The sequence below is a fragment of the Megalobrama amblycephala genome, linkage group LG19 (genome assembly GCF_018812025.1).
Source record: "Megalobrama amblycephala isolate DHTTF-2021 linkage group LG19, ASM1881202v1, whole genome shotgun sequence".
Taxonomy (NCBI): Eukaryota; Metazoa; Chordata; class Actinopteri; order Cypriniformes; family Xenocyprididae; genus Megalobrama; species Megalobrama amblycephala.
This window is the reverse complement of record NC_063062.1, coordinates 4,409,849-4,426,073: the sequence shown is the minus strand read 5'-3', so window position 1 is coordinate 4,426,073 and position 16,225 is coordinate 4,409,849. Positions and strand designations below refer to the sequence as shown.

At 47.8% G+C, this 16,225-nt stretch overlaps 2 protein-coding genes across 7 annotated transcripts in view; both read left to right on the top strand.

The window, feature by feature from the left end:
* Positions 1–16,225, top strand: part of LOC125253906 (trichohyalin-like) — a 119,410-nt gene that overhangs the window by 15,279 nt on the left and 87,906 nt on the right. For all 6 annotated transcript variants that reach the window (XR_007181566.1, XM_048168161.1, XM_048168163.1 and 3 more), the window contains exon 2: positions 4,121–4,284. Coding sequence is in view for 5 of the 6 variants with exons in the window: in XM_048168161.1 (XP_048024118.1) it covers positions 4,121–4,284 (164 nt within the window). In the remaining variant the exon portion in view is untranslated. The remainder of the gene's footprint in view (positions 1–4,120; positions 4,285–16,225) is intronic.
* On the top strand, positions 8,413–13,121 carry LOC125253907. The gene is made up of 2 exons (XM_048168164.1): positions 8,413–9,612; positions 12,922–13,121. Exons 1-2 carry the CDS (start codon positions 8,479–8,481, stop codon positions 12,922–12,924), a joined length of 1,137 nt encoding a protein of 378 aa, XP_048024121.1. The 5' UTR covers positions 8,413–8,478; the 3' UTR covers positions 12,925–13,121.

The window sequence follows — 16,225 nt, the reverse complement described above, 5'->3', positions numbered from 1 at the left end:
GGGGTACTCCGGCCCGCAGGAACGAAGGATCCGACCACCGGATGAGGGTGCGACGGCAGCTCGGTGTCACGGGGACACGGAGCATGCCGCGCTGCCATGCCCATCTCGGGACCCGGCCGCGGAGCCAGTGTTGAAGCGGCCTCATATGGAGCAATCCGAGCGGCGTTACCGCGGCTGCAGATGCCATATGCCCCAGGAGCCTCTGAAATACTTTCAGTGGGGCCGCTGTCCTGCGCTTGAGCGTGCTCAGGCAGGTCAACACCGACTGGACGCGTTCCTCGGTGAGGCGCGCAGTTCGGGCTACCGAGTCTAGCTCGAGACCGAGACAAGAGATCCTCTGCCCGGGGGAGAGTTGCTCTTGTCCCAGTTGACCCGAAGCCCCAACCGGCTGAGGTGAGCTAAAACCATATCCCTGTGTTCGCACAACTGCGCTCGCGAGCTGGCCAGGATCAACCAGTCGTCGAGGTAGTTGAGAATACGAACGCCTTGTTCCTTGAGGGGAACAATGGCCGCCTCCGCAACCTTCGTGAAGACACGGGGCGACAGGGCCAGCCCGAAGGGTAGGACTTTGTACTGATATGCTCGACCCTCGAACGCAAACCGTAGAAAGGGTCTGTGGCGAGGCAGAATCGAGACATGAAAGTATGCGTCCTTCAGGTCGATCGCTGCAAACCAATCCCGGGGACGGACGCATTTGAAAACGCGCTTCTGCACATCTTGAACGGCAACTTGTAAAGGTACTGGTTCAAGACGCACAGATCCAGGATTGGCCATAGCCCACCGCCCTTTTTGGTACAATGAAGTAGGGGGCTGTAAAACCCCGACTTCATATCGGCTGGAGGGACCGGCTCGATTGCATCCTTCGCCAGGAGGACAGCAATCTCCGCCCGGAGAACAGGTGCGTTGTCCAGTGACACCTGAGTGTAGTGGACACCCCTGAAAACCGGGGGACGCCGGGCGAACTGAATCGCATAGCCGAGTCTGATGGTACGAATGAGCCAGCTGGACAGGCTGGGGAGCGCTATCCACGCTTCCAGACACCGAGCCAGCGGGACCAAAGGCACCACAGACGCACCGGGGGTGGGGCAGCGAGGCAGAGTACGGGGACCCGACTCGGACGGCATGGGAGCGGCCCGGAGTGTGGTCAGACTCTGCGAGGCAGCAGTGCGTATGGGAGACGGCGCACGGGGCGCGGCCTGCACCATCACACTGCCACCTGCTGGCGATGTGAGGGGGGGCTGCGCGTGACAAGGCAGGGCCTCGCACGCTGACAGCCGCAAGCAGAGTACGGGGACCCGACTCGGACGGCATGGGAGCGGCCCGGAGTGTGGTCAGACTCTGCGAGGTAGCAGTGTGAATGGGAGACGGCACATGGGGTGCGGCCTGAACCACCACACTGGAACCTGCTGGTGAAGTGAGAGAGGGCTGAGAGTGGCAAGGGGGGGCCTTGCACACTACCAGCCACACCCTCTTGGGACCTGGAGGATCAGATAACAGTTCTATTCGTGGGTACCGCTGGACTCCGGAGAGCCAGCGGCGGAACAGACCAGAAATCTCCACCCGGCCCTCCTCCGGGGAAAGAACTGTTTACTTCAGCTTCAGGTCACCATATCCCCAGGACCGCCTCCTGCTAACCAACTGGGTTGGCTGCGGGGAGAGCGGGCTGGGTTTTAGGCCAGCTTGTGAGATGAGCACATCGAGAAAGTGTACTTGACGATGACACATCCCAGCAAGACTAGCCAGGGGTGTTTCCGGACCACCATGGTGGACATTGTCTGGCCAGAGGCCTGCGCTATGACCTGCATCATGCATAGCTCAACCCTGACTCAGAACTACCCACATGCAATGAGCGCTTTGGCCTACCACGGACTTGCCGGGGGCCAAGACCCATGCAGGGCAGAGGTGGTGTGCCCGTAGCACTGCGACCCCACCCTAAAGGGTAGTGAGAGAGAAAAAACTTGTAATGCAGATTATGGCCCCCTTGGCGTTCCATATTTAACACCAAAGAGGCTACAAAACTGCCAAGTTTTTCCATGCACGTCCGGGCACAGGGGGCGGGGCAAGGCGAGTGCGCGTCACACAACGCCCCCAGGGGCCCGGGAAAGCATGGTTGTCAAGTCTGAATCTGATTCAGCATGAGCACATCACGACTGTGGGACGCTCAGCTTCATCTTCATTTTCAGAGCCCAACAATACTCTCCCTAATGTAGCAGTCGACATCTGATCCTCTGCTGGAGCTCCGACTAAGACGCTAGGTCCCTCATGAGAAGGACCAGCAATCCAAGCAGAAGCTACCAGCCATGTTGGACAGTGAACGTGGCCGTCCAACTGGACGACACACGGCGCACTGGGCGCCGACGTGGCCATGTTTTATTAAACATGAACCACCCACGGACATAGTCACAACATGTTTGCGATGCACTAGAGGAGTGGGGGGCCCACGGAGAATGGCTCGGCGGGTATAGCCCCACTGTCATCCTCTGGTCACCCAGGCTTATTAACCAAAGTAGTATTTTTCTTATTCAGAAAAATAAACTAGATCGGGGAATAAGTGAGGGGACTCCACCTCATTAAAGGCGCTCGAGTCTCGACCGTGCATCTAGAGCGCCAGACGACGCGCAGGGTTGCCATGGCAACACGCGCTGTCAGCTTGACGGCACACGGCGCGCTGAACGCTCAAGCCCTTACGAGAAAGGCGAGACAAACAACGCGCCGACGTGGGCATATTCTCATAAGAGAATATGAACCACCCACAAACACAGTCTCAGCACGCTAAGCAGACATGAGAGAAAGTGATTGTGGCCGTCAGTGAGGATAGGAAACGACCGCCTCCAGAAACGCACAGACAGAATGACGTCTTGAAAAAGACGCAGTGTCTGTCTGTGAAGCTCTTTTAGAAGGGGAAGAGTCAGCTCTCTCGTGCTGAAGCACACAGGGAGTGACGCGATGTGTTCAGGTACACCACTCCCCGAACACACCGGGAGGAACCAGCCCAAATCGCAACAGACAACTGCGTTTTATATGGGAATTCAGTTGCTGTTAAAACAGCAGTTGAGAGCTTAAGCTCAGGCTCCCTGGGAAGCTCGCGACCTCGCTGTTGTGCCTTAACGCCAACACAAACAGACGCTGAATCTCCAAGGCTGTTTAGTTTCACTCTTGTGAAGTCTGAAGCTGGACACCAACTGTTGGCTCCGAAGCGAAAGACAGAGTGCGATTGCATCTGCTTCCTATTTATATACACCTGTCGGAGGCGGTGCGCATTATGCAAATATCGCACGCCAATTCCATTGGCTTGTTTTAGTTCACTCGAAGCTGATAGGGCTCTCTAGCGATATCCCGATTCGTCGGTCACTACTGACGTACGTCGAACGTGACCGACTGAAAGGGAACCAATGGTAGTATGAAGGTGTTTACCTACCAGAGCGAACTTTTCTGGAACTTTTTTCAAACTCGCAAAACAAACTGCAAATGAACTTCATTTTAGCCTGATTTTGTTTGAAATTATGTCACACCGGTTTGTTCTTCGATTTCGCTTGAACCATATCGGGGCCTTTAATGTATTTTCTTCTCTCTTTTCATCTAATCTCTTCTCATTAAAATTAACTAACATTTCATGTAGTCTTCTCTAGTTGCCTCGTCTTGTCTTTTCTCTTCAAAATAACCTCAAACATTTCATGTAGTCTCTTCTAATCTTTTCTCTTTTCTTCTCATTCTCTTTAAGATGAACTAAAATGTTTCATCTCTTCTTTTCTCATCAGCATTGAATGTTTCTTCTCAATTTTTCATCATCTCGTCTTGTCTCTTCTCTTCAAATAGAACTCAAATGTTTCAACTCGTCTTTTCTCATCGTTTCTTCTCATCGCTTCTCTTCAAAATCAACTCAAACATTTAATGTAGTCTCTTTTCTTCTTGTCTAGCCTCTTTCCTCTTTTCAAAATGAACCCAAACATCTCATGTAGTCACTTTTCTTCTCTACTTGTCTTTTCTCTTTCCTTCTCGCCATTTTATTGCCATATTGCCATTTTCCCGAGCCAGTATTGCTCTCTTGCACTAAAGCAGTGTAGTGAAGATATGTAGTATTCTTCAGTACTAAATTATTTTCTTTGTGTGTGTGTATCAGATCGAGGTTTGTGCAGCAGCAGTGGCGTCTCAGGGAGGCTCTGGCCCTGCTGCAGTCGTCTCGTGGGGAGATGACGACTGTTAAGAGCCAGTTAACTCACTTCCTGGAGACCTGGGATAACAGCAAAGCACCGATACAGCAGAGTTGCATCAGTGCTGACGCAGGTAATGAAACACACACGCACAAGACAACCACTGCTCGTGTCCTGTGAACTCTTCTTCAGAAAACATTTGCTCCTGTGATTTGTACATCTGTTACAACTTATAGGACGTGTATGTTTGTGCATGTCTTTTACACACGTGTTCTGAGCAGATGCAGGCAGATCAGAATCAGAGCACACTCCTACACACCGAGGATGACAATCACAATATATCTTGTCATGGTCTGAAATTAAAATAGAACACACTCTCCCTCGGCCTGTGGGTGCGTGTTGGTGACTATGAGATGTAGGGCACACTGTTCCCGCTGTGCTGAGATAATTGCAGTATAATGATAATAGAGGATATGAGACATTTGCTATCGGAGCTGGAAGAGAGGAGAGTGTCAGTGGATGGCAGGACTGTATGTGCCGCACAGTACCGTGTGTGGTGTTGGTAGTCTTGTGGGGCTGAAATTTATTAAGCTCATGAGGATAGTAAAGCCTTTTAGGAAAAATTAATGAATACACTCACCGGCCACTTTATTAGGTACACCTGTTCAACTCCTTGTTAACGCAAATATCTAATCAGCCAAACACATGGCAGCATTTAGGCATGTAGACATGGGCTGAATACGAAATCATTCCTTTATTCACTATTCTCTACATTAGTTCACTAATACAGTTCACTTAAAGAAGTGACTGAAAACGAGTGAGTGAATTCGGACCGCTTTTGCATAATTTGTGCTTGCTGTTTAATAATCATTTGAAACTAAGCAAACTGGCAGCTGAAGTAGTAAGATGAATGATTTATCTTGAATTCTGTCATGGAAATTATGTATAAACAATTTAATATTCAATTAAAAATTAATTTATGCCTGAATTACAATACGGTGTATGCTGCGGATGAGCGGTTTGTAAAATTAATGAATGAACGGATAGATGATTCAGCTGTAGGCGCCATTTTCTGGCGATACGTGGGAATGAATTTGGCGTGCGACTCTCACAGTGCATTATGGGTATTCTCTAGCCATTGAGCATACATCAGTTGTACACTCGTTATTGCACTAAGGTTGCACTAAAAGTGCACTCGATAATGTCCACTAAGGTTTTGGACAACACTAAAAATGGCTGTTCCCTCAAATATTGCCCTATTTAAGGGTATAGGGGGTGATTTCGGACACAGGGATGGGGTGTGTCTCAATCAGCTCCCCAGTTCAGTAGTCAGGGGCACTGATTAGGCAGTCAGCCATTTTAAGGGCCGTCTCAATCGCAAAATCCCTCCAGTGCACTGAAACGTTCACTCCCTAAAAAGTCCCACAATGCACCGTTAAAACCAGAGAGCATTGATGCTCTGAAGTTCTGAACTCACTACACATAATGACGTGATAGATTTAAAAAAAAAAAAACACAAACCATTATTTAAAGGTGCAGTGTGTAAATTTTAGCTGCATCTAGTGGTGAGGTTGCGAACTGCAGCCAACGGCAGCTCACCGTTCCCTTTTGAAGCAAAATAGAGAAGCTACGGTGGCCATCTGGCTCACACAAGTCAAAGATGTTGTCGTCTGAGACTGCAGAGAGTACGTTAGCCAGTCAAGCAATGAGGTTTCCTCTTACTTCTTACAAAGAACGGTCTCTGCTTCTAATAAACCAGATGAGTATTACAACTACTTCTTCTTTGTGCGTATTCAATATAGTGATGATGCAAGCTGCCTCTAAAAACACAAACGATTTTGGAGAACTACAACATAGTGATGAAACACGCTCTGTAAAGTGTTTGTCCATTTAGGGCTGCTGTAGAAACATGCATCCACAGTTTAGAAATTTGTATCTTCGAGAAAACCAATGGAAAAAAAAGAGAAAATAAAAAGATTACAGATTATATATAATGACAAAAATAATGCAGTATCAACCATTTATGTTAAATAAGGTCTCAAAAATCTACTCATTCTTCAGTTTGGAAATTTGAGTGTGGAAAAGTATGGAACTTTGAAATGAAAATTGTGCAGGAACCGTGTTCTGGATGCACATAGGAATTTTTATCTTCAAACTGTGAGCTGGCACAGCCACGCTGATCAGAACATCACATTTTTATTCACTGCACTAAAAAGAAGGAACAAAAAAGACACAGTGAAAATCAAAACAATATTATTCTGCTCATTTTATGAAGGATATCCTTCAGAATGGCTTGTTTTGACACTGGATTCAGCGTTCCGGCTTGAGCATGGTGTCAGTAATGTAACCAATCTGTCAGAGCAGTTTCAAGCACTTCTTGAGAAATGTATTAGTTAAAAATGTAGTATTAAAACAAATTTTGTATTAATGTGTTTTAATTAGACATTTAAATCATTCCGAGTGGCTGAGTTCAGTTTTGATGCATTTTAAAAATCTTTTTCCATGACAAGCTGCTTTTGATGCAAGTAAAATTTACATACTGAATACAATTCATAGTTCACTCCACGTGGTACTCATAAATAATCTACTTTTATTTTAGATGTGCAGGAAAAACAAAGCGCTTGAAGCCACTGCGACGTGTCACACGCAGGAATGTGTTAACTGTTTGAATGCATGATGCATCGCTGCGTTGGCTGTTTCAGCTTTGTTGATTGAAATGTGAGCAATCTAGTTTTGTTTTATGTAATTCTCACCAGACTGAGATGTTGTTCTGAAAAAACTTGGTGAGAAAAAAAAAGACAATTTTTTGAAGGTCTCGGTCTTGTCTTGGTCTCAGACTAAAAGGACTTTGGATTTTATTTCAAGACTGGTCAAGACCACAACCAAGGGGAAATCACTAACTTGCCATTGCATTGTCTGATTTCTTTGTTAACATCATTACACCATTTGATTGGATGTAAAACTTCCTGCTTTAAATGCAATCAATAACTTATTTCTAATTTCATTTATTTTGTCACTGTAGTGCCAGATCAGAAATCAACAAGGCATTGTCACCAAAATTAATTCAAATGCCCACAAAATTCAAGATATGATTGCAAAAAAATACTTTTATAAGATCTTGATATTTATCTTGTAACATATGATATATTTAATGCACAAAAAAGCACAGCCCTTCGCAACGAAAATATATATGAACACTGTTGCATCTTTAATAACTTTTGAGGCTTATTTTGTGGCATTTTTATAAGGCGTTTGATCAGTTATAGAAACCAGTTACACTCGGGGTCTATTGAAAAAATGTATGCGACTCAGAAAAAACACACATTTTTGACCCATTAAAGGATTAGTTCACTTTCAAATGAAATTAGCCCAAGCTTTACTCACCCTCAAGCCATCCTAGGTGTATATGACTGTCTTCTTTCTGATGAACACAGTCTGAGATGTGTTAATAAATATCCTGACACATCTAAGCTATGTAATGTCAGTGAAAAGGACCAATGAGTTTGAAGCTCAAGAAATTGCATCCATCCATTATAAACGTACTCCACACGGATCAGAGGGGTTACTAAAGGCCTTCTGAAGTGAAGTGATGCCAGACTGCCTTCCGTATTCAACTTACGAAGAGAGTGTAAAACTCTCGCATTTCAAAATGCTTACACTACATCCGACGCCTTCCCTATTCAACTTATGAAAAAGTTAAATATGGAAGACAGTCTGGTGGAAGCTAGATATTTTACTTTATAACTTGTTAAATATGGATATTTTTCTTACACAAACGCATCTCTTCACTTCAGAAGGCCTTTATTAACCCCCTGGAGCCGTGTGGAGTACGTTTATGATGGATGGATGCACTTTCTTGAGCTTCATACTTGTTGGTTCTATTCACTGCCATTATAAAGCTTGGAGGCGTCAGAATATTTATTAATATAACTCCAAGAAGAAAGTCATTGTGGCAGGGGGGGCGTGGTTCAGTGGAGTCTGCAGCGGGAGAGAGAGGGAGGAGACACGCGGTGTCTGAGTGGATTAGACGCAAATAGTAAACACCTGTCTCTTGTTTCAGTAATTGGCGTGGAGAGAGTATTTAATGCCAGGAGAAACAGGAGCCTGGGAGAGAGAGAAGGACTACTGGCTGTTTTCCCCCACTCCTGGATGTCTGTCTGCTGCTGGAGTGAAGTGACGTTATGTTGATGGTTTTGTGCCTGTTTGCACTGTTTTGTTATTATTATTTTGCTGATTAATAAACAGCCAGTAGTCACCCGCCGACCCTGTCCTCTTCCCTCCTTATTTACGAACTTTGTTACACTGGTGCCGAAACCCGGGAGGGAAGATGGATGCCGCCGCCAGGCCCGAGTCCTCCGCCGCGCCATTTGCGGAACTTATTACATCCCTCGCGGTCATGCAACATGATCAACACCAGGCCCTGCTGGACTTACGTCAAGATCAGGAGCGGCGGTTCCAGGCCGTCCTCCAAGCCCAGCAGGAAGACCGCGAGAGGTTCCGGAGCTGGATGGACCGGGAGGTTCGGCCGGAAGCCACGGATCAACATGCTGTGCCCGTCCATATTCCACTCAATAAGATGGGGCCTGAGGACGACCCGGAGGCATTCCTTGATCTCTTTGAGACCTCGGCCGAAATATCTGGATGGCCGCGGGACCAGTGGCCGATGCGCCTGGTCCCCTTGCTCTCCGGGGAGTCCCAGGTCGCGGCACAGCAGCTTCCGGTGCGGAGCCTCCTGGACTACAACGACCTCAAGAGGGCCATCATCCAGCGGGTCGGCCGGAGTCCTGAACAACATCGCCAGCGGTTCCGTTCCCTGGAGCTGGGCGAGTCCGGCCGGCCCTTCGTGATGGCCCAACAGCTCCGGGACTCCTGCCGCAAATGGTTGCTGGCCGACGGAAGTGACGTGGAGGAGATCATCGACCGAGTGGTACTGGAGCAGTTTATCACTCGGCTTCCGAGGAGAACGGCCGAGTGGGTCCAGTGCCACCGCCCCACGTCGCTGGAGTCGGCTATCCAACTCGCGGAGGATCACATGGTGGCGTGCCCCGGGGTCGGCGAACCCCTGCCATCAGTCTCTCTCTCTCCCTCTTTCCCATCTCCTTCTCTCTCTCGCCCTGTCCCTTTACCTAGGTCTCGTCCACCCGGCCCTCCTCGAGTCCCGCCCCGGGGGCGGGGCGGGAATGGTCACATTCCCCATTCAACTCCCAGAGTCCCGCCCAGGGGGGCGGGACTGGCACCAGCCGGGTTGGACACGGCTCCTGTGTCTCCGCTCTCTCCACGCCAGCCGTCTGATCCACTCTCTGCCACTGGAGCGGCGGGGAGGTCTGGGCCGGCCTGCTGGCGTTGCGGGGACCCGGGCCATTTTGTGGACAGGTGTCCTGTGATGGAGGTGGGAACAATGGTCCGGGTCCCGGATGTCCCGCAGGCTGCCCCCGGTCAAGCTGGATGGTACCAAATACCTGTGAGTATCGAGGGGGGTACCTATCAGGCATTGGTGGATTCAGGATGTAACCAGACCTCGATCCATCAAAATCTGATACAATCCGGGGCATTGGATAATAGCCGCGTGGTTAAGGTGCGGTGTGTGCACGGGGATGTGGTAGAGTATCCTATTGTGCCAGTCATTATTCAATTCAGGGGTCAAAAGCATAGTGTTGAGGTGGCAGTTAATTCGCACCTCCAGCATCCGCTAATTTTGGGAACGAATTGGCCAGCGTTTACAGAATTATTGGGGGCTTTATGTACGGATGCTTCTTGGGGAAAAAATGCACCGGAGGGGAACGCGAGTGTGCAGGCGGGAGAGACTGAACCGGGACCACTGAGTACTGCCTCAGGGGAACAGAGCGAAATCGAGAGACTTATTTTCTCGGAGCGCGATGATTTTCCCCTGGAGCAGTCTCAGGATGAGACGCTGAAACGCGCGTTTGAACAGGTCAGTACCATCGACGGTCAGCCTCTCCATCCTGGACAACCGCTTACCTATCCATATTTTGCAATCATAAAAAATAGGTTGTATCGAGTGACCCAAGACGCTCAGACAAAAGAGGATACAACCCAGTTATTAGTTCCTAGGAGCCGCAGGGAAATGCTTTTTCAAGCGGCTCATTCTAATCCAATGGCTGGTCATTTAGGACAGGGAACGACACTAAATCGCCTCATGACCCGATTTTTTTGGCCGGGCATTCACGAGAATGTGCGCAGGTGGTGCGCGGCTTGTCGTGAATGTCAGTTGGTAAACCCACCGGCCACCCCAAAAGCGCCTTTGCGCCCCCTCCCATTAATGCAGGTCCCCTTCGAAAGAATTGGCATGGACCTCATCGGGCCATTAGAGCGATCAGCAAGAGGACATCGTTTTGCATTGGTCATTGTGGATTATGCAACACGATATCCAGAAGCAGTGGCTCTCCGCAACATTTCCGCTAAGAGTGTTGCTGACGCACTGTTTTCTTTGATCTCCCGAGTGGGGATTCCTAAGGAAATCCTCACTGATCAGGGCACGGCGTTTATGTCACGGACGTTACGCGAACTTTACGAATTATTGGGCATTAAATCGATTCGGACCAGCGTCTTTCACCCACAAACGGACGGGCTGGTCGAACGTTTTAATCGCACGCTTAAAACAATGATTCGTAAATTCGTTCAAGAAGACGCCAAAAATTGGGACAAATGGTTGGAACCCCTGTTGTTCGCTGTGCGAGAGGTCCCGCAAGCCTCCACGGGGTTTTCCCCCTTCGAGCTTCTCTATGGTCGTCAGCCCAGAGGGGTGTTAGACGTCATAAGAGGGGCTTGGGAGGAAGGACCTTCTCAATCTAAAAACGAAATTCAGTATGTGCTGGACCTGAGAACAAAACTCCACACTTTGGGGCGGCTGTCTATGGAGAATTTGTTACAGGCCCAGGACAAACAGAGCCGGCTGTATAACAGGGGGACCAATTTACGTAAATTTGCACCGGGAGATAAAGTGCTTGTATTACTCCCAACGTCAAGTTCAAAATTACTTGCAAAGTGGCAAGGACCGTTTGAGGTCACACGGCAAGTTGGTGAGCTCGATTATGAGGTAATACGCTCAGATAGGAGAGGAGCACGTCAAATTTATCACCTCAATCTCCTGAAAAAATGGAATGAGGGAGAATCAGTGATGCTGGCGACGGTGATTAGCGGGGAGGATGATCTTGGGCCAGAGGCGAATATAAAAAAAACAATCTTTTGCACTGGCCCCAGGGGGAGATCACCTCTCGCCCTCCCAGCTCATTGATTTAACCAAATTACAGGCAGAGTTTGCTGACGTGTTTTCTCCCCTACCTGGCCGTACAAACCTCATTCAGCACCATATCGAGACAGAGCCGGGCGTGGTGGTTCGCAGCCGGCCGTATCGCTTGCCTGAACACAAGAAAAAAGTAGTTCAGGAAGAATTAGGTGCGATGCTTGAAATGGGGGTAATAGAAGAATCCAACAGTAACTGGGCAAGCCCGATAGTTTTGGTTCCTAAGACGGACGGCTCGGTTCGGTTCTGTGTGGATTATCGCAAGGTGAATGCTGTGTCGAAATTCGATGCATATCCAATGCCACGGGTTGACGAATTGCTTGACCGGCTTGGTACGGCTCGTTTTTATTCGACACTGGACTTAACAAAGGGTTATTGGCAGATCCCCTTGTCTCCATTATCCCGAGAAAAAACAGCTTTCACGACGCCGTTTGGATTACACCAATTTGTTACACTTCCGTTCGGGCTGTTCGGGGCACCGGCTACCTTTCAGCGACTGATGGACAGGGTGTTACGGCCCCATGCTGCATATGCGGCTGCCTATCTTGATGATATCATCATATTTAGTAATGACTGGCAGCGGCATATGCAGCATTTGAGGGCGGTCTTAAAGTCGCTGAGGGGAGCCGGGCTCACGGCCAACCCGAAGAAGTGTGCAATTGGGCGCGTGGAAGTAAAGTATCTGGGCTTTCACTTGGGGCATGGACAGGTGCGTCCCCAAATTGATAAGACGGCAGCAGTTGCGACCTGTCCGCGCCCTAAGACCAAAAAGGAGGTGAGACAGTTCTTGGGGCTGGCGGGATATTATAGAAGGTTTGTGCCTAATTATTCGGACCTCACCAGCCCCTTGACTGATCTTACTAAAAAGGAGGCACCAGATACGGTCCAGTGGACGGAGCTGTGTCAGCAGGCCTTTACCCAAGTGAAGGCTGCTCTGTGTGGCGGGCCGTTGCTTCACTCTCCTGATTTCTCTCTCCCTTTTTTGTTGCAGACGGACGCGTCGGACAGGGGGCTGGGTGCTGTCCTGTCCCAGGAGATAGAGGGTGAGGAACGGCCGGTGCTGTACATTAGTCGTAAGCTCTCTAAGAGAGAGACTAAGTACAGCGCCGTGGAGAAGGAGTGTTTGGCCATCAGGTGGGCTGTCCTCACCCTCCGCTATTATCTTCTGGGACGGGAATTCACCCTCTGTTCGGACCACGCTCCTCTGCAGTGGCTCCACCGCATGAAGGATACCAACGCGCGGATCACCCGTTGGTATCTAGCTTTACAGCCTTTTAAATTCAAGGTGGTCCACAGGCCGGGTGTTCAGATGGCTGTGGCCGATTTCCTCTCCAGAAATGGGGGGGGGGCTGCAGGCCGGACGGCTCCCCGGCCTGAGTCGGGCGGTGGGGGTATGTGGCAGGGGGGGCGTGGTTCAGTGGAGTCTGCAGCGGGAGAGAGAGGGAGGAGACACGCGGTGTCTGAGTGGATTAGACGCAAATAGTAAACACCTGTCTCTTGTTTCAGTAATTGGCGTGGAGAGAGTATTTAATGCCAGGAGAAACAGGAGCCTGGGAGAGAGAGAAGGACTACTGGCTGTTTTCCCCCACTCCTGGATGTCTGTCTGCTGCTGGAGTGAAGTGACGTTATGTTGATGGTTTTGTGCCTGTTTGCACTGTTTTGTTATTATTATTTTGCTGATTAATAAACAGCCAGTAGTCACCCGCCGACCCTGTCCTCTTCCCTCCTTATTTACGAACTTTGTTACAGTCATATACACCTATGATGGCTTGAGGGTGAGTAAAGCTTGGTGCAATTTTCAATGAATCCTTTAACACATCTCTCACTGTATGCAATTTCACAGTTTAAGGCCCTTATTATTTTCCTTAATGCTGTAAAAATAATATTTTAAAAGTTAAATTATTTCTGTTTTCATCCAAGTTTAATCTTGGTCCACTTTTCATTCACACTGGAGCCCAGCAAACCTGAAAAATATAATATAATACAAACTTTTAAAGCATGAGACACAATTTTGACAAACAGTCGTGATTCTGGTTGTTGAGTTCTTTTGATGGTTTGTTCAGCTTTTACTTATGGACAATTACTAGTGAACGGAAAATGGATATTGGACCTTTTTTGGCCTGCAAAATTGCACCGAAATGTTGCTAATGTGAATACACCTTAAGAGAGAATACTCTAGTTAAAGTGAGGGCAAAAGTGTCAGTATTTCGACAGGCATGTCTGTGCATATATGTTAAAAGATCGTTTGCATGTTTGAAGGCGTTTGTTCAGTTTATACATTGACATGCAAATCGCTTCATGCACTGATGCTAGCACAGGCATACTTGTGTGTCGCTCAACATAGTTTTGGTTAGCAGATGATTCAGGTGCCGTAGGGTGAGTTAACCTCTCGTTCACCCCGTGAGGTGTGTTCCTCCTCCCCACAAACGTTTGGAACCGCCTTCCTTCTGCCTGTTGCACGTTCCATAAAGCTGCCAAATTCCTGCAAGTGCGTGCGTGTGTGTGTCATTGAGAGGTGAATGAGTACAAAAGGCTAGAATCCTTTGAACCAACAGACAGGTATTTTGTTTACAGTAGCCTAAGGAGTGTTTAGGCTTAGTTTTTTCTGCCTCCCTCTACCTGTATTTCAGCATGTACGCCTAACACTTGCATTTTTTTTTTTTTTAAATATGTGTATGTTACACTTCTCATGTCAGTTCAACTGAAAACACTTCTAGGATGTTATATTTGGCTGTTTGTGTGCATGTAGGTTCTGCTCTGCTCAAAAAGACTGCTTGTTTATGTGCAGAAATGTGTGAGTGGGTAAGGGCCAAACCGATATGGGTGTGGATGCAACAATTATGCGCTGCTACCTGTCTGTCTGCTTTCCACGGTTATGAGACATGAGGGGGAGACAAGATGAGAGCAGAAAGGTATATAAAGGCAGGATAAAAATATGACAGAGGAAGAAAATTAGAAAAAGGATGAATAGAAAAGTTAAGGTTGTGCTATGTGTTGTTTTGCTGCTAAAGCTCCATGCTAAAGGAGTAGATTTGGTCATACCTAAAGGGTTAGTTCACCCAAAAATGAAAGTACTGTCACTAATTACTCATCCTCTTGTCATTCCAAACCTGTAAGACTTCATCTTCGGAACACAAATGAAGATCTTTATAATGAAATCTGAGAGATTTCTGTCCCTCCAGTGACAGTCTGCACAACTACCACTTTCAAGCCCCAGAAAGTTAGTAAAGACGTCATTAAAGTAATCCATGTGACTCCAGTGGTTTAACCTCAATTTTATGAAGTGACACAAATGCATTGTTTGTGCAAAAAACATAATTTACCACTATATTTACAAAATATTAATCTCTAACATGCATACATGTAACAACGTCTGCTCTCGCATCAACAAAATACACGAGCAAGTTGGAGATTAATATTTGATCAGGAATACTTGAAAATGATAGTTGCATGGATTGTCGACAGAAAGCTCTCAGATTTCATTAAAAAGAACTTAATTTGTGTTCCGAAGATGAAGTCTTGCGGGTTTCGAAAGAAATGAGTAACTAATGACAGAATTTTCATTTTTGGGTGAAATAACCCTTTAAAGTAAAAATAAACTATACAAATGAACCAGGTTTTTACCTACAAGTTAAAAATCAACATTCTGAGGCTCTAAGATGAAAAAAAAAAGTTAAAAAATTCAGAGCCTAAGACACAATTCTGTCCCAAATGGAACCCTAAGCCCTCGCGACCTTCCTCCAAGCCCACAGTTTTGTGACGTAATGCTGCTTTGACTGTCGGGTAGAAGTCAGCTGCAGAGCTCTGGGCTTGCAGACTTGGCAAAAGTGCACATCAAGGGCACATATTGGCCACAAATAACCCTTTTCCACCAACATGAACTGGGTGCTATAGTTCAAAGCCAGTGCTATTGCCGGTTCGGAGTTGGTTCGACTGTTGAGCCTTCTATGAGCCGGTTTGCCTTTCCACGGGCTAGAGAGCCACCACAGAGCCAGGTCTTACATCACTGTACGCGTCTCATCTTTCACAGCAACACTAGCACGGCAGCATCAAAACTCAAACACACCAGGCTTGTTCGAGATGTATCCGAGCCGCACTGACCGTTCGGCGCATGACGTTAAAGCACCGCAAGAGCAATCCAAAAGCGTTGTATGCAGTACAAGAGTTGTATGCTCAATAACCCTTTTCCACCAACATGAACTGGGTGCTATAGTTCAAAGCCAGTGCTATTGCCGGTTCGGAGTTGGTTCGACTGTCGAGCCTTCTATGAGCCGGTTTGCCTTTCCACGGGCTAGAGAGCCACCACAGAGCCAGGTCTTACATCACTGTATGCGTCTCATCTTTCACAGCAACACTAGCACGGCAGCATCAAAACTCAAACACACCAGGCTTGTTCGAGATGTATCCGAGCCGCACTGACCGTTTGGCGCATGACGTTAAAGCACCGCAAGAGCAATCCAAAAGCGTTGTATGCAGTACAAGAGTTGTATGCTCTCCAAACGCTCTTGCAGCACTCTGATGTCACATGTCGATCGCTCCGCACAGTGCCGATGCATCTCAAAAAAGCCTTCCATCAACAATGGCAGACGTTGCGTTACTATTGATGCTCATGGCTTTGCGAACTTACATTGGCATCCAAACACGGCAAATCCAACGCATTCGTGCAGCTTGCCGTAATTGGTATAGATGGAGATTGCAATTGAGCTACTATTAGCTCGTTTAGCTGCTATTTCAAAAATGGTGGTCACAAGTTTTCTTGTCGGTCACGGTAACCCCACCCCCAGCCCCTGACGCAAGCGGTTTTTACTTC

Bases quoted from the DNA above. Each gene is read 5' to 3' on its own strand.
- LOC125253907 (XM_048168164.1), top strand. From the start codon at position 8,479: ATGGATGCCGCCGCCAGGCCCGAGTCCTCCGCCGCGCCATTTGCGGAA.